The 20,160-nt window shown below is 47.4% G+C and overlaps 2 protein-coding genes across 5 annotated transcripts in view; one reads left to right on the top strand and one right to left on the bottom strand.

Moving 5' to 3' along the window:
* Positions 1–12,383: 12,383 nt before the first annotated feature.
* The window catches only part of LOC141164857 (uncharacterized), a 235,785-nt gene continuing 228,008 nt past the window's right edge, over positions 12,384–20,160 (bottom strand). For all 4 annotated transcript variants that reach the window (XM_073650494.1, XM_073650493.1, XM_073650490.1 and 1 more), the window contains exon 2: positions 12,384–15,755. In XM_073650494.1, coding sequence (XP_073506595.1) covers positions 15,743–15,755 — 13 coding nt within the window. In that variant the 3' untranslated portion in view covers positions 12,384–15,742. The remainder of the gene's footprint in view (positions 15,756–20,160) is intronic.
* TBXAS1 (thromboxane A synthase 1) overlaps positions 16,419–20,160 on the top strand; it is an 86,913-nt gene continuing 83,171 nt past the window's right edge. The window contains exon 1 of the mRNA XM_073650488.1: positions 16,419–16,496. The gene's annotated coding sequence lies outside the window, so the exon portion shown is untranslated. The remainder of the gene's footprint in view (positions 16,497–20,160) is intronic.

Raw genomic sequence — 20,160 nt, 5'->3', positions numbered from 1 at the left:
CAGCTCCGTTACCTGGACCCTGTGTGTGCGGCTTTGTTACCGGGACCCTGTGTGTGCGGCTCCGTTACCTGGACCCTGTGCGGCTCCATTACCTGGACCCTGTGTGTGCGGCTCCGTTACCTGGACCCTGTACGGCTATGTTACCCGGACCCTGTGCGGCTCCGTTACCTGGACCCTGTGCGGCTCCGTTACCTGGACCCTGTGTGTGCAGCTCCGTTACCTGGACCCTGTGCGGCTATGTTACCCGGACCCTGTGCGGCTCCGTTACCTGGACCCTGTGTGGCTCCGTTACCTGGACCCTGTGTGTGCGGCTCCGTTACCTGGACCCTGTACGGCTTCGTTACCCGGACCCTGTGTGTGCGGCTCCGTTACCCGGACCCTGTGTGTGCGGCTCCGTTACCCGGACCCTGTGTGTGCGGCTTCGTTACCTGGACCCTGTGTGTGCGGCTCCGTTACCTGGACCCTGTGTGTGCGGCTTCGTTACCTGGACCCTGTGTGTGCGGCTCCGTTACCTGGACCCTGTGTGTGCGGCTCCGTTACCTGGACCGTGTGTGTGCGGCTTCGTTACCTGGACCGTGTGTGTGTGGCTCCGTTACCTGGACCGTGTGTGTGTGGCTCCGTTACCTGGACCCTGTGTGTGCGGCTTCGTTACCTGGACCGTGTGTGCGGCTTCGTTACCTGGACCCTGTGCAGCTCCGTTACCTGGACCCTGTACAGCTTCGTTACCTGGACCCTGTGTGTGCGGCTCCGTTACGTGGACCCTGTGCGGCTCCGTTACGTGGACCCTGTGCGGCTCCGTTACCTGGACCCTGTACGGCTTCGTTACCTGGACCGTGTGGCTCCGTTACCTGGACCCTGTGCGGCTCCGTTACCTGGACCCTGTGTGTGCAGCTTCGTTACCTGGACCCTGTACGGCTCCGTTACCTGGACCCTGTGCGGCTCCGTTACCTGGACCCTGTGCGGCTCCGTTACCTGGACCCTGTGCGGCTCCGTTACATGGACCCTGTGTGTGCGGCTCCGTTACCCGGACCCTGTGTGTGCGGCTCCGTTACGTGGACCCTGTGCGGCTCCGTTACCTGGACCCTGTGCAGCTCCGTTACCTGGACCCTGTGTGTGCGGCTTCGTTACCTGGACCCTGTGCGGCTCCGTTACCTGGACCCTGTGCAGCTCCGTTACCTGGACCCTTTGTGTGCGGCTCCGTTACCTGGACCCTGTGCGGCTCCGTTACCTGGACCCTGTGCGGCTCCGTTACCTGGACCCTGTGTGTGCGGCTCCGTTACCTGGACCCTGTGTGTGCGGCTCCGTTACCTGGACCCTGTGTGTGCGGCTCCGTTACCTGGACCCTGTGTGTGCGGCTCCGTTACCTGGACCCTGTGTGTGCGGCTCCGTTACCTGGACCCTGTGTGTGCGGCTTCGTTACCTGGACCCTGTGTGTGCGGCTCCGTTACCTGGACCCTGTGTGTGCGGCTCCGTTACCTGGACCCTGTGTGTGCGGCTTCGTTACCTGGACCCTGTGTGTGCGGCTCCGTTACCTGGACCCTGTGTGTGCGGCTTCGTTACCTGGACCCTGTGTGTGCGGCTCCGTTACCTGGACCCTGTGTGTGCGGCTCCGTTACCTGGACCCTGTGCTGCTCCGTTACCTGGACCCTGTGTGCGCGGCTCCGTTACCTGGACCCTGAGCGGCTCCGTTACCTGGACCCTGTGTGTGCGGCTCCGTTACCTGGACCCTGAGCGGCTCCGTTACCTGGACCCTGTGTGTGCGGCTCCGTTACCTGGACTCTGAGCGGCTCCGTTACCTGGACCCTGTGCGGCTCCGTTACCTGGACCCTGAGCGGCTCCGTTACCTGGACCCTGAGCGGCTCCGTTACCTGGACCCTGTGCGGCTTCGTTACCTGGACCCTGTGCGGCTTCGTTACCTGGACCCTGTGCGGCTTCGTTACCTGGACCCTGTGCGGCTCCGTTACCTGGACCCTGTACGGCGCTATCTACTAGGATATTGGGGTCCCTCTTGTAGGGTCTGTACAGGCACAATCCGCTGCGTTCGTCATGTGAGGAGAGATCCTGATGTGATAAAATCTCATTATATTTTCTATATCTATATATTAATCTCTCCTGAAAGAAAAGGCGCCGGGGCAAGAGCGGTGACCTGAGGAGCAGATGACGGTGGGGGGGCAGAGCTTCATAGTCAGATGCCCCCACAATCTGCAGGTCTCAGGGTTGGATGCACTCGGGGTTGGATTACTGCTGTCTGCAGCATTTAAAGCTCCGCTCCTGACGTCAGCAGTGTGCAGAGTCCAGAGCACTCAGATTACAGGGTCTCACCAGCCCAGGTCCGAGCCCTCCCCCACCCGGGCTCTGTGCCTGCAAGGGTTAATTGATCACCCAGAGAAATCACATTTATAAATACATAAATCATGTATAAAGTGCGGATGATCACTCCCAACCTCCCCCATCATCCTGTTATAACTATTTATATTACATTCAAGACTATGCAAAAGTCTCATCAGTATCCGGTGACCGCCCGTCACCTCCATCATCAGTATCTGGTGATCGCCCGTCACCTCCATCATCAGTATCCGGTGACCACCCGTCACCTCCATCATCAGTATCCAGTGACCGCCCGTCACCTCCATCATCAGTATCCGGTGACCGCCCGTCGCCTCCATGATCAGTATCTAGTGGCCACCCGTCGCCTCTATCATCAGTATCTAGTGGCCACCCGTCGCCTCTATCATCAGTATCTAGTGGCCACCCGTCGCCTCTATCATCAGTATCTAGTGGCCACCCGTCGCCTCTATCATCAGTATCCGGTGACCGCCCGTCACCTCCATCATCAGTATCTGGTGACCGCCCGTCACCTCCATCATCAGTATCTAGTGGCCACCCGTCGCCTCTATCATCAGTATCCGGTGACCGCCCGTCACCTCCATCATCAGTATCCGGTGACCACCCGTCACCTCCATCATCAGTATCCGGTGACCGCCCGTCGCCTCCATCATCAGTATCCGGTGACCGCCCGTCGCCTCCATCATCAGTATCCGGTGAGCGCCCGTCACCTCCATCATCAGTATCCGGTGACCGCCCGTCGCCTCCATCATCAAGATCTGGTGACCGCCCGTCTCCTCCATCATCAGTATCTGGTGACCGCCCGTCACTTCTATCATCAGTATCTGGTGACCGCCCGTCGCCTCCATCATCAAGATCTGGTGACCGCCCGTCTCCTCCATCATCAGTATCTGGTGACCGCCCGTCTCCTCCATCATCAGTATCCAGTGGCCACCCGTCGCCTCTATCATCAGTATCCGGTGACCGCCCGTCACCTCCATCATCAGTATCCGGTGACCGCCCGTCACCTCCATCGTCAGTATCCGGTGACCGCCCGTCACCTCCATCGTCAGTATCCGGTGACCGCCCGTCGCCTCCATCGTCAGTATCCGATGACCGCCCGTCGCCTCCATCGTCAGTATCCGATGACCGCCCGTCGCCTCCATCGTCAGTATCCGGTGACCGCCCGTCGCCTTCATCATCAGTATCTGGTGACCGCCCGTCGCCTCCATCATCAAGATCTGGTGACCGCCCGTCTCCTCCATCATCAGTATCTGGTGACCGCCCGTCACTTCTATCATCAGTATCTAGTGACCGCCCGTCTCCTCCATCATCAGTATCTAGTGGCCACCCGTCGCCTCTATCATCAGTATCCGGTGACCGCCCGTCACCTCCATCATCAGTATCCGGTGACCGCCCGTCACCTCCATCGTCAGTATCCGGTGACCGCCCGTCACCTCCATCGTCAGTATCCGGTGACCGCCCGTCGCCTCCATCATCAGTATCTGGTGACCGCCCGTCGCCTCCATCATCAGTATCTGGGGACTGCCCGTCGCCTCCATCATCAGTATCTGGTGACCGCCCGTCTCCTCCATCATCAGTATCTGGTGACCGCCCGTCACTTCTATCATCAGTATCTGGTGACCGCCCGTCGCCTCCATCATCAGTATCTGGTGACTGCCCGTCGCCTCCATCATCAGTATCTGGTGACCGCCCGTCGCCTCCATCATCAGTATCTGGGGACTGCCCGTCGCCTCCATCATCAGTATCTGGTGACCGCCCGTCTCCTCCATCATCAGTATCTGGTGACCGCCCGTCGCCTCCATCATCAGTATCTGGGGACTGCCCGTCACCTCCATCATCAGTATCTGGTGACTGCCCGTCTCCTCCATCATCAGTATCTGGTGACCGCCCGTCACTTCTATCATCAGTATCTGGTGACCGCCCGTCACCTCCATCGTCAGTATCCGGTGACCGCCCTTCTCCTCCATCGTCAGTATCTGTTCGAATTTATATTTCTCTTCAGTCATTTTGCATTTTATTAATTGATAGAAAGAAGCTATTAACCCCTCCATTCCTGGAAGCTTCTGCCTCTGCAGCGTTTTCCACACCTGCCTAAGACTTCTGCACAGCGTCTCTGGATCTCCTTATTTCCAGCTGTGCTGGTTCCTCCGCTGGGGACCTGCGGCAGATGTCGCCTTATTACGGATCTGCAGCCGCCCATCCCCCGTCCGGCAGCGTTTTCTTTCTGACCTTCTCGTTCTGGCAGGAAACCAATCAGAGAAACCCGAAAATCCCCAACCCCGTGATAACCTGCACCGCGAATATACGAATATGACCATCAGCATTGTGCCAACTGGACGACTTTACCGACTTGTCTCCATTCATTGTTTATGGAGACCATGTATAAGAGCGACGGCGGGGCCCGCGACAGAGGCTACATGGGGCCCCGCGCTCAGTGCTCGGCCCTGATTGTATTATTTCCTCACGGTCTGCAGCCAATCATTCATTGCCAAAATATACCCAAATAATTCCGCCCTATAGTGCCCAAACTATACTGCCATATAGTGCCCAAATAATACAGCCATATAGTGCCCAAACAATACAGCCATATAGTGCCCAAACAATACCGCCTTATAGTGCTTAAATAATACCGCCCTATAATGCCCAAAATATACTGTCATATGGTGCCCATATAATACAGCCTTATAGTACCCAAATAATATATCCATATAATGCCCAAATAATACAGCTATATAATGTCCAAATAATACCGCCTCCGGTAAGACGACTCACTCGGCCGCTTAAGGAAGTAGACTCAGGGACCCGGGTTTCCTCTGCAGGCTTTATTATATGGCATAAAGCCCCGCAACTCCAGCAAAATAAACACGGCCTTACTGGCAAAACGACAAAACATAAGAAACTGCAGCACAGTCCATAGCGATGTGGGGTTCTCCCACACAGGTTATAGCACAGCCTTCAGCTCCCTCCTGAGCTATGGCTGTCCAGTCTGGAGACCTTGACTCTCCCAACACAAAATAGTGACTGAGCATTTAAGCCTGCTCAGCCACACCTTGGGGGGAGGTAGGGGGATGACTTCCCACCCTCTTTGCCATTCACATAAAACCACACCCTTTAGGGAATTAACCCCCAACATATAACATGCTGGAGGAAAGTTTGCAGGTTTCAGTTCACACAGGCTAGCAACCAGAGTGACACATACCTCCCTTTGCATGTAACACCCGTGACTCTGTCACATATCCCCCCCCTCTGCCCAATGCCGGGGGTTTGGGCACCTTCAGACACCAGACATTGAATTCTAGAGAGGGCATCAGTGTTCCCGTGTAACTTCCCGGGCCTATGCTCTACGTGAAAGTTGAAGTCCTGAAGAGCTAGTAACCCTCTAGTTACCCTGGCATTTTTACCCTTCTTTTCCCTCAACCATCTCAACGGGGCATGGTCTGACACCAACTTAAACTTCCGGCCTAATAGGTAGTATCTTAGTGTATCTCCGGCCCACTTTATGGCTAAACACTCTTTTTCTACTATTGCGTAGTTTTTCTCACAGGACGAAAGCTTCCGGTTCAGATAGAGAATGGGATGTTCTTCTCCATTTATCTCTTGAGAGAGTACGGCTCCTAGACCAACCTCTGAAGCGTCTGTCTGGACCACAAACTCTTTCTAAAGTCTGGTGCGACCAGGACCGGCTGCTTACACAGTGCTAGCTTCAACTGTTGGAACGCGGTCTCAGTTTCCTCTGTCCACTTCACCATGGTTGAAGATCCATCAGCGGCGCAGCCATCATGGCAAAATTAGGGATAAACAACCGGTAATATGCCACCATTCCCAGGAACGCTCTCACTTGCTTCTTGGAGAGCGGTTTCGGCCAGGTCTGAATTGCCTTCACTTTTTTGACTTGTGGCTTTATTTCGCCTCTCCCGACGACATAGTACTTGGCCTCCTCTTTTCCAGCAGCACATTTTCTCGGATTTATTGTAAATCCCGCCTTCCTTAGAGCATCCAGAACGGCCTGTAATTTAGGTAGGTCACTAGCCCAGTCTGGGCTAAAGACTACAATGTCGTCAAGGTAGGCTGCGGCATACTTCTTATATGGGGCTAGGATCCGATCCATTGCCCTCTAGAAGGTGGCTGGGGCCCCTTGTAGTGTGAACGGCATCCGAGTGTATTGAAAGCACCCATCAGGTGTCGAAAAAGCAGTCTTCTCTTTGGCCGTCTGGGACATGGGGATCTGCCAATAGCCCTTCGGCAGGTCAAGGGTGGTAATATACCTCGCCGGTCCCAGCCTCTTGATGAGCTCGTTGACGCGGGGCATCGGGTATGCGTTGCACTTGGACACCTCATTCAGCCAACGGTAGTCGTTACAAAACCTCCACTCTCCGTTGGGTTTTGGCACGAGGACGATGGGGCACGACCATACACTCTTTGACTCCTCTATCACACCGAGGTCTAACATCCTCTTCACCTCGGCCGAGATCACCTCCCGGCGTGCTTCAGGAATCCTGTATGGCTTCAGGTTCACCCTTACATGCGGCTCTGTTAGCACATCATGTTCTACCACCTGGGTATGCCCCGGCAACTCTGAGAACAGGTCCCGATTCTGCTGGAGCAGTTCTCGACACTGTTGCTTCTGGGCTGGTGAATGGGTCTCCGCTATCGTGACATCTTCCACCTGGCCTTCGGGAGCGACTTCCAGGCAAGGAGTTCCCACGGGTTCCTAAATATCGCCACGGCTTGAGCAGGTTTACATGGTACACATGGTGTGGCTTTCTTCGGCCAGACTGATGGACTCTGTAGTTCACTTCACCGTGTTTCTCCACCACATCATACGGGCCTTGCCACTTGGCCAGGAACTTACTTTCAATGGTGGGAATGAGAACCCGAATGCGATCCCCAGGCTGGAACTGTCTCAGTCTTGCCGACCGGTTATACAAACTTGCCTGGACTTTCTGCGCCTGGAGGAGATGTTCCTTCACTATGGGCATCACCTTTGCCTTTCTCTCTATGATGCTCCAGTGGGGCGTGACCTCGGCCTCCCAGGTTTCCTTGGCGATGTCTAGGAGACCTCTTGGATGCCGTCCATACAGGAGCTCAAATGGAGAGAAGCCAGTGGAGGCTTGAGGAACTTCTCTGACGGAGAGAAATAGAAATGGGAGCAGGTAGTCCCAGTCTCGCCCATCCTTTTCAACGAGCTTCCTGAGCATTACCTTTAAGGTCTTGTGGAAGGGTTCCACTAGGCCGTCCGTCTGCGGATTGTAAACTGAGGTGAGAATCTGGGCAATCTGAAGGACTCTGCATAGCTCCTTTATCACTTTGCTCATGAAGGGGGTTCCTTGGTCTGTCGAAATCTCTTTTGACAGACCTGTCCGAGCAAAAATATGGACCAGCTCTGGGGCTATACTTTTACTGAGTGGTACCGCTTTGGGGGAACCATGTCGCATAGTCTATGACCACCAGGATGTATTGGTGGCCCCGGGCCGATTTAACTAAGGGCCCCACGAGTTCCATGGCAATCCTCTCAAAGGGAACCTCTATCACAGGTAGTGGAACTAAAGGGACTACGGAAGTGGGAGGTGGGCGCGGTTATCTGGCAGGTGAGGCAGGACCTACAGTAGTTTAATGGGATCACGTGATGCCTGTGAGCGGCCAGCGATAGCGCCACTCACAGGCGGAAACAGCAGCGCAAGGTATTTACAAAGATACTTCTTTTCACGATAAAAATACATTGGGGCATTATCGATAGTACTGGACAACCCCTTTAAGATTTCCCGGTAACATCCTGGCCAATAAAACCTCCTCATTATTCTCTCCTGGGTTTTCTCAACCCCTAGGTGTCCCCCCAGAATATGTGAGTGTGCCATGTTTAATATCCTCTGACGGTATGAACCTGGAACTAACAGCTGTTCCACTACCTCTTCACCTGGTACCTGGTGTCCGCCCGCGGCTCTTGGGTAACCCCATTACAGACAGTAACATTGTCCCATGCCCCCTTCAATGTCAAGTCCCGAACTTGAGCTGATCCAAAGCTCTCTCCGGGCACCTCTAATTCAGGGAGGTTGGCCTCCTCGGTCATAGTCTCGTCCTCGACGCCGGCAAGGAACCACAGTGGGAACTCATTCACTTCCGATGTCCGGGGTATTTCTCTAGGGTCCTGGCTTTTGTCCACGTGACTCAGTTTGGATCCCTTCCCTCACAAGTCCCAGAACAAGGGAAAATTGCGCCCCAAAATGACGGGATGTATCAGGTCCTTGACCACCCCGACCTCGTGGGATTGGGCGCCGCAGTCTGTTCCGACTGTCACTCTGGCCACCGGGTAGTTCTTGGCGTCCCCATGTATGCAGCGGACGCCCATAGATTCGGTAGGGATCAGCTGGTGGGGAATGGTGGCACTGATTAAGGTTACCAGACTCCTGGAGTCCAACAGCCCCAGGACCATCACTCCATTAACGGATACGGCACATGCCTGCGGCCCTTCGCCGGGTTGACAGTCCACACTGCAGGCTGGGTAAGCATAGTATGAACATCGTCTGCCTAGGCTGCAGTCCATTGGCTCAGGGGACATATGACACTGGGCGGCTACGTGTCCCGGATTGCGACACCGCCAACAGATCACATCCTTAACAACAGTCCTTACGGCCCCTTCAGTGGAAGTGGGCCGCCCCCCCAGTTGTGGCTCTGAACCCCTTCCGTAGTGAACCCAACCCCTTGTGGGCACTCCAGTACGAGGAGGTGACTATGTTGGGTTTCCCTAGGGATTTTTCGACCACTTGGTACCTCTCTACCAGACCCACGAGGTCGTCCGCGTTCCGAGGGTCGCCCTGGGAAACCCAGGTCTGCACCGGCCTGGGGAGGGAATGGATGAACCTGTCCATCACCACACGCTCGACCATCTGTGCAGGAGTGGAAGACTCTGGCTGCAGCCACTTCTGGACTAGATTTAACAAGTAGCTGCTCACGGTGCTGCTGCTGCATGTTCTGCTGCATGCTCTGTTGGCTCTGCAAATGCTGCTGCTGCATGCTCTGCTGGCTCTGCACCAGGTGCTTAATTAGCTCTTCCATGCTGCTGGACATCTCCTGCTGGCTGGCGGCCTTTACCCAGGACATCCACTGGTCTCTGTAGCAGGTACACGTGTTCTCCACCAACTGTGGTAAGACGACTCACACGGCCGCTTTCGAAAATAGACTCAGGAACCCGGGTTTCCTCTGCAGGCTTTATTGTATGGCATAAAGCCCTGCAACTCCAGCAAAATAAACACGGCCTTACTGGCAAAACAGCAAAACAAAAGATAAACGATAGCAGAGTCCATAGGAGTGTGGGGTTCGCCCACACAGGTTGTAGCACAGCCTTCAGCTTCTTCCTGAGCTATGGCGTCGCCGTCTGGAGACCTTGACTCTCCAAACACAAAATAGTGACTGAGCATTTAAGCTTGCTCAGCCACACCCTGGGGGGAGGTAGGGGGATGTCTTCCCACCCTCTTAGCCATTCACATAAAACCACACCCTTTAGGGAATTAACCCCTCAACATATAACAAACTGGAGGAAAGTTTGTAGGTTTCAGTTCACACAGGCTAGCAGCTGGAGTGACACATTCCTCCCCTCGCATATAACACCCGTGACTCTGTCACACGCCCTATGGTGCCCAAATTATACTGTCATATAGTGCCCAAATAATATAGCCACATAGTGCTAAAATAATGCAGCCATAGTGCCCAAATAATACAGCCACATAGTGCCCAAATAATACAGCCATGTAGTGCCCAAATAATACAGCCACATAGTGCCCAAATAATAGAGCCTAATAGCACCCAAATAATACAGCCATATAGTGCCTAAATAATACAGCCACATAGTGCCCAAATAATACAGCCCTAGAGTGCCCAAATAATACTGCCACATAGTGCCCAAATAATACAGTCATGTAGTGCCCAAATAATACAGTCATGTAGTGCCCAAATAATACAGCCACATAGTGCCCAAATAATACAGCCACATAGTGCCAAAATAATACAGCCACATAGTGCCCAAATAATACAGCCACATAGTGCCCAAATAATACAGCCAGATAGTGCCCAAATAATACAGCCAGATAGTGCCCAAATAATACAGCCAGATAGTGCCCAAATAATATATCCATGTAGTGCCCAAATAATAGAGCCTAATAGCACCCAAATAATACAGCCATATAGTGCCCAAATAATACAGCCACATAGTGCCCAAATAATACAGCCCTATAGTGCCCAAATAATACCGCCCTATAGCGCCCAAATAATATATCCATGTAGTACCCAAATAATACAGCCATATAGTGCCCAAATAATACAGCCCTATAGTGCCCAAATAATACCGCCCTATAGCACTCAAATAATACAGCCCTATAGTGCCCAAATAATACAGCCCTATAGTGCCCAAATAATACAGCCCTATAGCACTCAAATAATACAGCCCTATAGTGCCCAAATAATACCGCCCTATAGCACTCAAATAATACAGCCATATAGTGGCCAAATAATACAGCCATATAGTGCCCAAATAATACAGCTATATAGCGCCCAAATAATACAGCCCTATAGCGCCCAAATAATACAGCCCTATAGCGCCCAAATAACACAGCCATATAGCGCCCAAATAACACAGCCCTATAGCGCCCAAATAATACAGCCCTATAGCGCCCAAATAATACAGCCCTATAGCGCTCAAATAATACAGCCCTATAGCGCTCAAATAATACAGCCATATAGCGCCCAAATAATACCGCCCTATAGCGCCCAAATAATACAGCTCTATAGTGCCCAAATAATACAGCCCTATAGCGCCCAAATAATACAGCCCTATAGCGCCCAAATAATACAGCCCTATAGCGCCCAAATAATACAGCTCTATAGTGCCCAAATAATACAGCCCTATAGCGCCCAAATAATACAGCCCTATAGCGCCCAAATAATACAGCCCTATAGTGCCCAAATAATACAGCCCTATAGCGCCCAAATAATACAGCTCTATAGCGCCCAAATAATACAGCCCTATAGCGCCCAAATAATACCGCCCTATAGCACTCAAATAATACAGCCATATGGCGCCCAAATAATACAGCTATATAGCGCCCAAATAATACAGCCCTATAGCACCCAAATAATACCGCCCAACTAGGGAATGTAGCCGCCCTTTCATAGATTTAGGCATAAATGTGCGACTATGTAGTTTTGCTAAGATTTGCTGTGCTCCAGTCACATCTAAAGCTGCATCCAATATGCTGTTGAAAACAAGTTAGAGAAATATTAAAGCAGCGACTGCGGATTTCCCCGGATTCTGGACTGAGGCGTCACCTGTCCCCGGTGTGTGTGACCCGATGATGCGGGGAGCATAAAATGTGCCACAAACCGGCGGCGACCAACAGTAAACAGGGTCACTTGGTGCTAAGTGCTCGCGATCCGGGAAGATCTACCCGACATTTACAGTCAACAGTCAGAGGCTTCGCTTTGTGCGGCGCGGGCAGGAATGTGGCCTCCGCCACCGCCTCCCCCCATGTAAACTGCTGAATCCTCTGCACCGCGGGGGCCCCAAACGGTGTAAAGAAGGGCCCCGACCGCTCCGAGGACCCTCCGCGCTTACAATGCAGGTCAATGGCAAGTGACCCTGTAGATCCTGGAATATGTAGGACAGCAATAAAATCATGTGGCTCCACAAGCAATGTCCCTTTAAATAAATGGCTGGGTGATGTCTCCAACTAGGAATCTAAAATATTCCTATCCCCAAGAAATATATGCATTTACCCTTTATTTGCTGCATTTTCCCCTTTAGTTGCTGCATTTCCCCTTTATTTGCTGCATTTTCCCCTTTAGTTGCTGCATTTCCCCTTATTTGCTGCATTTCCCCCCTTATTTGCTGCATTTTCCCCTTTAGTTGCTGTATTTTCCCCCTTATTTACTGCACTTTCCCCTTTATTTGCTGCATTTCCCCCCTTATTTGCTGCATTTTCCCCTTTATTTGCAGTATTTTCCCCCTTATTTGCTGCATTTTCCCCCTTATTTGCTACATTTCCCCCCTTATTTGCTGCATTTTCCCCTTTATTTGCTGCATTTCCCCCCTTATTCGCTTCATTTTCCATTATTTGCTGCGTTTTCCCCTTTATTTGCTGCATTTTCCCCTTTATTTGCTGCATTTTCCCCCTTATTTTCTACGTTTTCCCCTTTATTTGCTGCATTTTCCATTATTTGCTGCATTTTCCCCTTTATTTGCAGCATTTTCCCTTATTTGCTGCATTTCCGCCCTTATTTGCTGCATTTTCCCCTTTATTTGCTGCATTTTCCCCCTTATTTTCTACGTTTTCCCCTTTATTTGCTGCATTTTCCATTATTTGCTGCATTTTCCCCTTTATTTGCAGCATTTTCCCTTATTTGCTGCATTTCCGCCCTTATTTGCTGCATTTTCCCCTTTATTTGCTGCATTTTCCCCCTTATTTTCTGCATTTCCCCCTTTATTTGCTGCGTTTTTTCCCCTTTATTTGCTGCGTTTTCCTCTTTATTTGCTGCATTTTCCATTATTTGCTGCATTTTCCCCTTTATTTGCTGCATTTCCCCCCTTATTTGCTGTATTTCCCCCCTTATTTTCTGCATTTTTTCCCTTTATTTGCTGCATTTTCCCCTATTTGCTGCATTTCCCCCTTATTTCCTGCGTTTTCCCCTTTATTTTCTGCATTTCCCCCTTATTTTCTGCGTTTTCCCCTTTATTTGCTGCATTTTCCATTATTTGCTGCATTTTCCCCCTTATTTGCTGTGTTTTCCCCTTTATTTGCTGCATTTCTCCTTATTTTCTGCGATTTCCCCCCTTATTTTCTGCGATTTCCCCCCTTATTTGCTGCATTTTCCATTATTTGCTGCATTTTCCTCTTTATTTGCTGCATTTTCCCATTTATTTGCTGCATTTTCCACTTTATTTGCTGCATTTTCCCATTTATTTGCTGCGTTTTCCTCTTTATTTTCTGTGTTTTCCCTTTTATTTGCTGCATTTTCCCCTTTATTTGCTGCATTTTCCATTATTTGCTGCGTTTTCCCCTTTATTTTCTGCATTTCCCACTTATTTTCTGCGTTTTCCCCTTTATTTGCTGCATTTTCCATTATTTGCTGCATTTTCCCCCTTATTTGCTGTGTTTTCCCCTTTATTTGCTGCATTTCCCCTTATTTTCTGCGATTTCCCCTTATTTTCTGCGATTTCCCCCCTTATTTGCTGCATTTTCCATTATTTGCTGCATTTTCCTCTTTATTTGCTGCATTTTCCCATTTATTTGCTGCATTTTCCACTTTATTTGCTGCATTTTCCCATTTATTTGCTGCATTTTCCTCTTTATTTTCTGTGTTTTCCCTTTTATTTGCTGCATTTTCCCCTTTATTTGCTGCATTTTCCCCCTTATTTTCTGCATTTCCCCCTTTATTTGCTGCGTTTTTTCCCCTTTATTTGCTGCATTTTCCCCCATATTTGCTGCGTTTTCCTCTTTATTTGCTGCATTTTCCATTATTTGCTGCATTTTCCCCTTTATTTGCTGCATTTCCCCCCTTATTTGCTGTATTTCCCCCCTTATTTTCTGCATTTTTCCCTTTATTTGCTGCATTTTCCCCTATTTGCTCCATTTCCCCCTTATTTGCTGCGTTTTCCCCTTTATTTTCTGCATTTCCCCCTTATTTTCTGCGTTTTCCCCTTTATTTGCTGCATTTTCCATTATTTGCTGCATTTTCCCCCTTATTTGCTGTGTTTTCCCCTTTTTTTCTGCGATTTCCCCCCTTATTTTCTGCGATTTCCCCCCTTATTTGCTGCATTTTCCATTATTTGCTGCATTTTCCTCTTTATTTGCTGCATTTTCCACTTTATTTGCTGCATTTTCCCATTTATTTGCTGCGTTTTCCTCTTTATTTTCTGTGTTTTCCCTTTTATTTGCTGCATTTTCCCCTTTATTTGCTGCATTTTCCATTATTTGCTGCATTTCCCCCCTTATTTGCTGCGTTTTCCTCTTTAGTTGCATTTCCCCCTTATTTTCTGCGTTTTCCCCCTTATTTGCTGCATTTTCCTCTTTATTTGCTGCATTTCCCCCCCTTATTTGCTGCGTTTTCCCCCTTATTTGCTGCGTTTTCCTCTTTAGTTGCTGCATTTCCCCCTTATTTTCTGCGTTTTCCCCCTTATTTGCTGCATTTTCCATTATTTGCTGCATTTCCCCCCTTATTTGCTGCATTTTTCCCCCTTACTTGCTGCGTTTTTGGTGCAGATTTGAAGCCACGATTTTGATGCATATTTTTTTTTATTACAGAGAAGCTCTGATTCCACAGTGTTATTCACACACCTGCAGTTTTTTCCTTGTATTTTTTTGGGCTCCACATAGAAGCTTATACAGGAAAACGCGCTAAAAACCGCCCAGTTCAGAAGAAGTTTCCGTGGAATCTCATCCACTTTGGACAGTTAAACGCAGCAGGTTTTCTGCACAACCCTCCCCCCACACCCCCCCAATAAAAAAAACTGAAAAAAATACGTATTTACTTTGTTTGGGAACACGGACTAAAACTGCACCAAAAACTTCCCCTAATGCTGCATCTAAACTGCACCCAAAACTGCATCTAAACTGCCGCTTGTGAGACTCCAGACTTATTTGCTAGGGGATTCTATTATGATCAGTACAAGGGCCTGGAAACAATCAACAAGCAGGATGTCAGGATGGGCTCTGAGACAATGAGGAATGACTGATGCATGCACTGGATATTTAGGAGTTAATGAGTCACATTGCAGAAGGGCATGAAGGGGTTAATGAGCTGTTCCCTCCTGTTGTGCATTAACAAGAGGTCACCATTATTCTGTCAACAGCAACTTGCTGATTGTTTCCAAGGGTCACATAAAGATTGCAGGGACTTTGATGGATTTTTCTACAGTTCCAGATCCAGAGAAGGCGTCTGCCCCCTAATGGTGAAGTGCAGGATAGCTGCTCGTATAGAAGCATATGGTGGAGTCACCTGAGACGGTGGAAAAACACAAAAACGCAACTTATTACACTACGGTTTAAGCACTGTGTTTTTTTGTTCGTTACTTTCGGTGCCTTTTTTTTGAGTCCTGAAACCTAAAAGGAAGGAAGCCAAAAGTTTTTGTTTGTTTTTTTCAGAAGTTTTTGAGCAGAAACTTTCCAATCAAAACTTATGGTTTTTTAACTCTTTATGATTTTTGGAAAGTTCCTGCTCCAAAAACCCCATGTGAACACTCCCGTAAGGCCTGTTCATACTGAGTATTTGCAGCATTTTTCCAGCCCCGGCAGAATGAATGTATTTTTCAGATTGTCATCCACTTGCTGCGTTATTTTTTCCGTGCATTTTTGAACCATCGATGTCTTTCTCAGATCGGCGTCGAGTCCTTTATTTAAAGCGTTTTTCATCCATTTAACCTAAAAGATGCATAAAAAAAAAGCAGAAAAACCAGAGGTGAGGAGGAGCAGAGAGCAGCCGTGACATCTACAGGAATCATGAAAGATACAAAGCGGTGACATCTACAGGAATCATGAAAGATACAAAGCGGTGACATCTACAGGAATCATGAAAGATACAAAGCGGTGACATCTACAGGAATCATGAAAGATACAAAGCGGTGACATCTACAGGAATCATGAAACATACAAAGCGGTGACATCTACAGGAATCATGAAAGATACAAAGCGGTGACATCTACAGGAATCATGAAAGATACAAAGCGGTGACATCTACAGGAATCATGAAAGATACAAAGTATCGGAATCAGGAGAAAACAATGGAACATTTATTTGTAAACATTGTAACACGAGCGATGGAAAGAATCAGCGACTCCGGGGACGATTATACCCAGGAGGTAACAGAAAGGTCCACAAATCGGGAGATGAAGATGAGCGATCCTCCGCGGGGCCAACTTTACACCACCGGATTTTCGATCCGAGTGCTGTCCGTGGATAGACAGGTATGTTATAAACTACAACTCCCAGCAAGCTCCGATCTGACTTCCGTCTGCGACTCTATGGCCACATGGGAGTTGTAGTCTTTTCAATGACCCGCTCAGAGAACTACATTTCCCAGCAGCCGCAGTTTGGTGTTCGGGCTCCTCCCGGTGGCTGCGATGGTGTATTACATCGCTGCGCTCTTCATTCGGAGAGTGACAGGTGAGTGAAGGAGGCTCCGTCCTGGGGGGGCGGCGGTGCGGAGGAGGTGAGCCATGCTTTCCTTCTAAGCCGTATCCTCTGGAAATTATTGAGTTAAAAAAAAAATCGCAGTCTCTGCGGGGAGGTTTACCCGTAACGGGATCCGTGAAATCGTTTTCTAATAACGCAGTTTTAACTGTTTCCTTTCCTGGTGTCAGTGCTGAAAATAATTCCCAAAATTTATGCAGCGTTCATCCCCCCTCTAGGGACATGATAGGTTACGGGGAGCGAGGAGACAAAGGGTTAAGGGTTAACGGGAGCAGGCAGGCAATGGGTTAACTCCGAGCTCCTGCTAATCCGCCACTAATTAACCCAGTTAACTCCTGGCGGTGCTGAAATCCTCTGTGCTGCGGGGACGTCACCACTGACATGGGGTGTATAATTCACACACCAAGGGCTTGCAGCGCCGTCTCCCCACGCGTTTCGCTGCGTCCTCTACGTCTTCCCTCTTATTCCGCACGTTCTTGTCTTGCGTCGGTCAGGGCCACAATCCTCACATTCTCTGCTGCTCCTCACCCTGAGCTATAAATGCAGAAATGCCACAAGTTACCCTCTAAATAGCGCCACCCAGAGGGCACTATTAATACCACCTGCCCCCATGACAGCAAAACACAGAGAACATGAAATTCCCTCCTCGATAATCCAGCGTTTCCAATCACTGACAGCAATCAGGAAAACTGAACGCGGAGAGAAAAGAAACGAAAAGAATAAGAGGAAATGTCACTGAAAAGGCGAAAATCATAAAACGAGGAAGAAGTCAGATCCGAGGCAGCGAATGCCGAGACCTGGGGGGCGACGTGCGGGCGGAGAGGAAGACACAGGAGAACGACATGTTCTCTACAGGGAACTGCAGGTTCAGACAGGTCCACAGAGGACAGGAACTGCGTGATCACCATCCACAGCGAGGAAGAGACACAAGATATAACCATCTATAGTAGAATACTGCCCCCTATGTACAAGAATATAACTATTATAATACTGCCCCCTATGTACAAGAATATAACTATTATAATACTGCCCCTATGTACAAGAATATAACTACTATAATACTGCTCCTATGTACAAGAATATAAATACTATAATACTGCCCCCTATGTACAAGAATATAACTACTATAATACTGCTCCTATGTACAAGAATATAACTACTATAATACTGCCCCTATGTACAAGAATATAACTACTATAATACTGCTCCCTATGTACAAGAATATAACTACTATAATACTGCTCCCTATGTATAAGAATATAACTACTATAATACTGCCCCTATGTACAAGAATATAACTACTATAATACTGCCCCCTATGTACATGAATATAACTACTATAATACTGCCCCCTATGTACAAGAATATAACTACTATAATACTGCTCCTATGTACAAGAATATAACTACTATAATACTGGCCCTATGTACAAGAATATAACTACTATAATACTGCCCCCTATGTACATGAATATAACTACTATAATACTGCCCCCTATGTACAAGAATATAACTACTATAATACTGCCCCTATGTACAAGAATATAACTACTATAATACTGACCCCTATATACAAGAATATAACTACTATAATACTGCCCCCTATGTACAAGAATATAACTACTATAATACTGCTCCCTATGTACAAGAATATAACTACTATAATACTGCCCCTATGTACAAGAATATAACTACTATAATACTGACCCCTATGTACAAGAATATAACTACTATAATACTGACCCCTATATACAAGAATATAACTACTATAATACTGCCCCCTATGTACAAGAATATAACTACTATAATACTGCCCCCTATGTACAAGAATATAACTACTATAATACTGCTCCCTATGTACAAGAATATAACCACTATAATACTGCTCCTATGTACAAGAATATAACTACTATAATACTGCTCCCTATGTACAAGAATATAACCACTATAATACTGCTCCTATGTCCAAGAATATAACTACTATAATACTGCCCCCTATGTACAAGAATATAACTACTATATTACTGCCCCTATGTACAAGAATATAACTACTATAATACTGCCCCTATGTACAAGAATATAACTACTATAATACTGACCCCTATATACAAGAATATAACTACTATAATACTGCCCCCTATGTACAAGAATATAACTACTATAATACTGCCCCCTATGTACAAGAATATAACTGCTATAATACTGCTCCTATGTACAAGAATATAACTACTATAATACTGCTCCCTATGTACAAGAATATAACTATAATACTGCCCCCTATGTACAAGAATATAACTACTATAATACTGCCCCTATGTACAAGAATATAACTACTATATTACTGCCCCTATGTACAAGAATATAAATACTATAATACTGCCCCTATGTACAAGAATATAACTACTATAATACTGCTCCTATGTACAAGAATATAACTACTATAATACTGCCCCTATGTACAAGAATATAACTACTATAATACTGCTCCTATGTACAAGAATATAACTACTATAATAGTGCCCCCTATGTACAAGAATGTAACTACTATAATACTGCCCCTATGTACAAGAATATAACTACTATAATGCTGCCCCTATGTACAAGAATATAACTACTATAATACTGCTCCTATGTACAAGAATATAACTACTATAATACTGCCCCCTATGTACAAGAATATAACTACTATAATACTGCCCCCTATGTACAAGAATATAACTACTATAATACTGCTCCTATGTACAAGAATATAACTACTATAATACTGCCCCCTATGTACAAGAATATAACTACTATAATACTGCCCTCTATGTACAAGAATATAACTACTATAATACTGCTCCTATGTACAAGAATATAACTACTATAATACTGCCCCCTATGTACAAGAATATAACTACTATAATACTGCCCTCTATGTACAAGAATATAACTACTATAATACTGCCCCTATGTACTAGAATATAACTACTATAATACTGCCCCTATGTACAAGAATATAACTACTATAATACTGCTCCTATGTACAAGAATATAACTACTATAATACTGCCCCCTATGTACAAGAATATAACTACTATAATACTGCCCCCTATGTACAAGAATATAACTACTATAATACTGCTCCTATGTACAAGAATATAACTACTATAATACTGCCCCCTATGTACAAGAATATAACTACTATAATACTGCCCTCTATGTACAAGAATATAACTACTATAATACTGCCCCTATGTACTAGAATATAACTACTATAATACTGCTCCTATGTACAAGAATATAACTACTATAATACTGCCCCTATGTACAAGAATATAACTACTATAATACTGCTCCTATGTACAAGAATATAACTACTATAATAGTGCCCCCTATGTACAAGAATATAACTACTATAATACTGCCCCTATGTACAAGAATATAACTACTATAATGCTGCCCCTATGTACAAGAATATAACTACTATAATACTGCTCCTATGTACAAGAATATAACTACTATAATACTGCCCTCTATGTACAAGAATATAACTACTATAATACTGCCCCTATGTACTAGAATATAACTACTATAATACTGCTCCTATGTACAAGAATATAACTACTATAATACTGCCCCTATGTACAAGAATATAA

Source organism: Phyllobates terribilis, unplaced genomic scaffold (genome assembly GCF_046119375.1).
Source record: "Phyllobates terribilis strain yellow unplaced genomic scaffold, ASM4611937v1 Scaffold_10__3_contigs__length_209671492, whole genome shotgun sequence".
In the NCBI taxonomy this organism is placed as follows: domain Eukaryota; kingdom Metazoa; phylum Chordata; class Amphibia; order Anura; family Dendrobatidae; genus Phyllobates; species Phyllobates terribilis.
The sequence above is the reverse complement of the archived record's forward strand: the minus strand, read 5'-3'. Positions and strand labels throughout refer to the sequence as shown.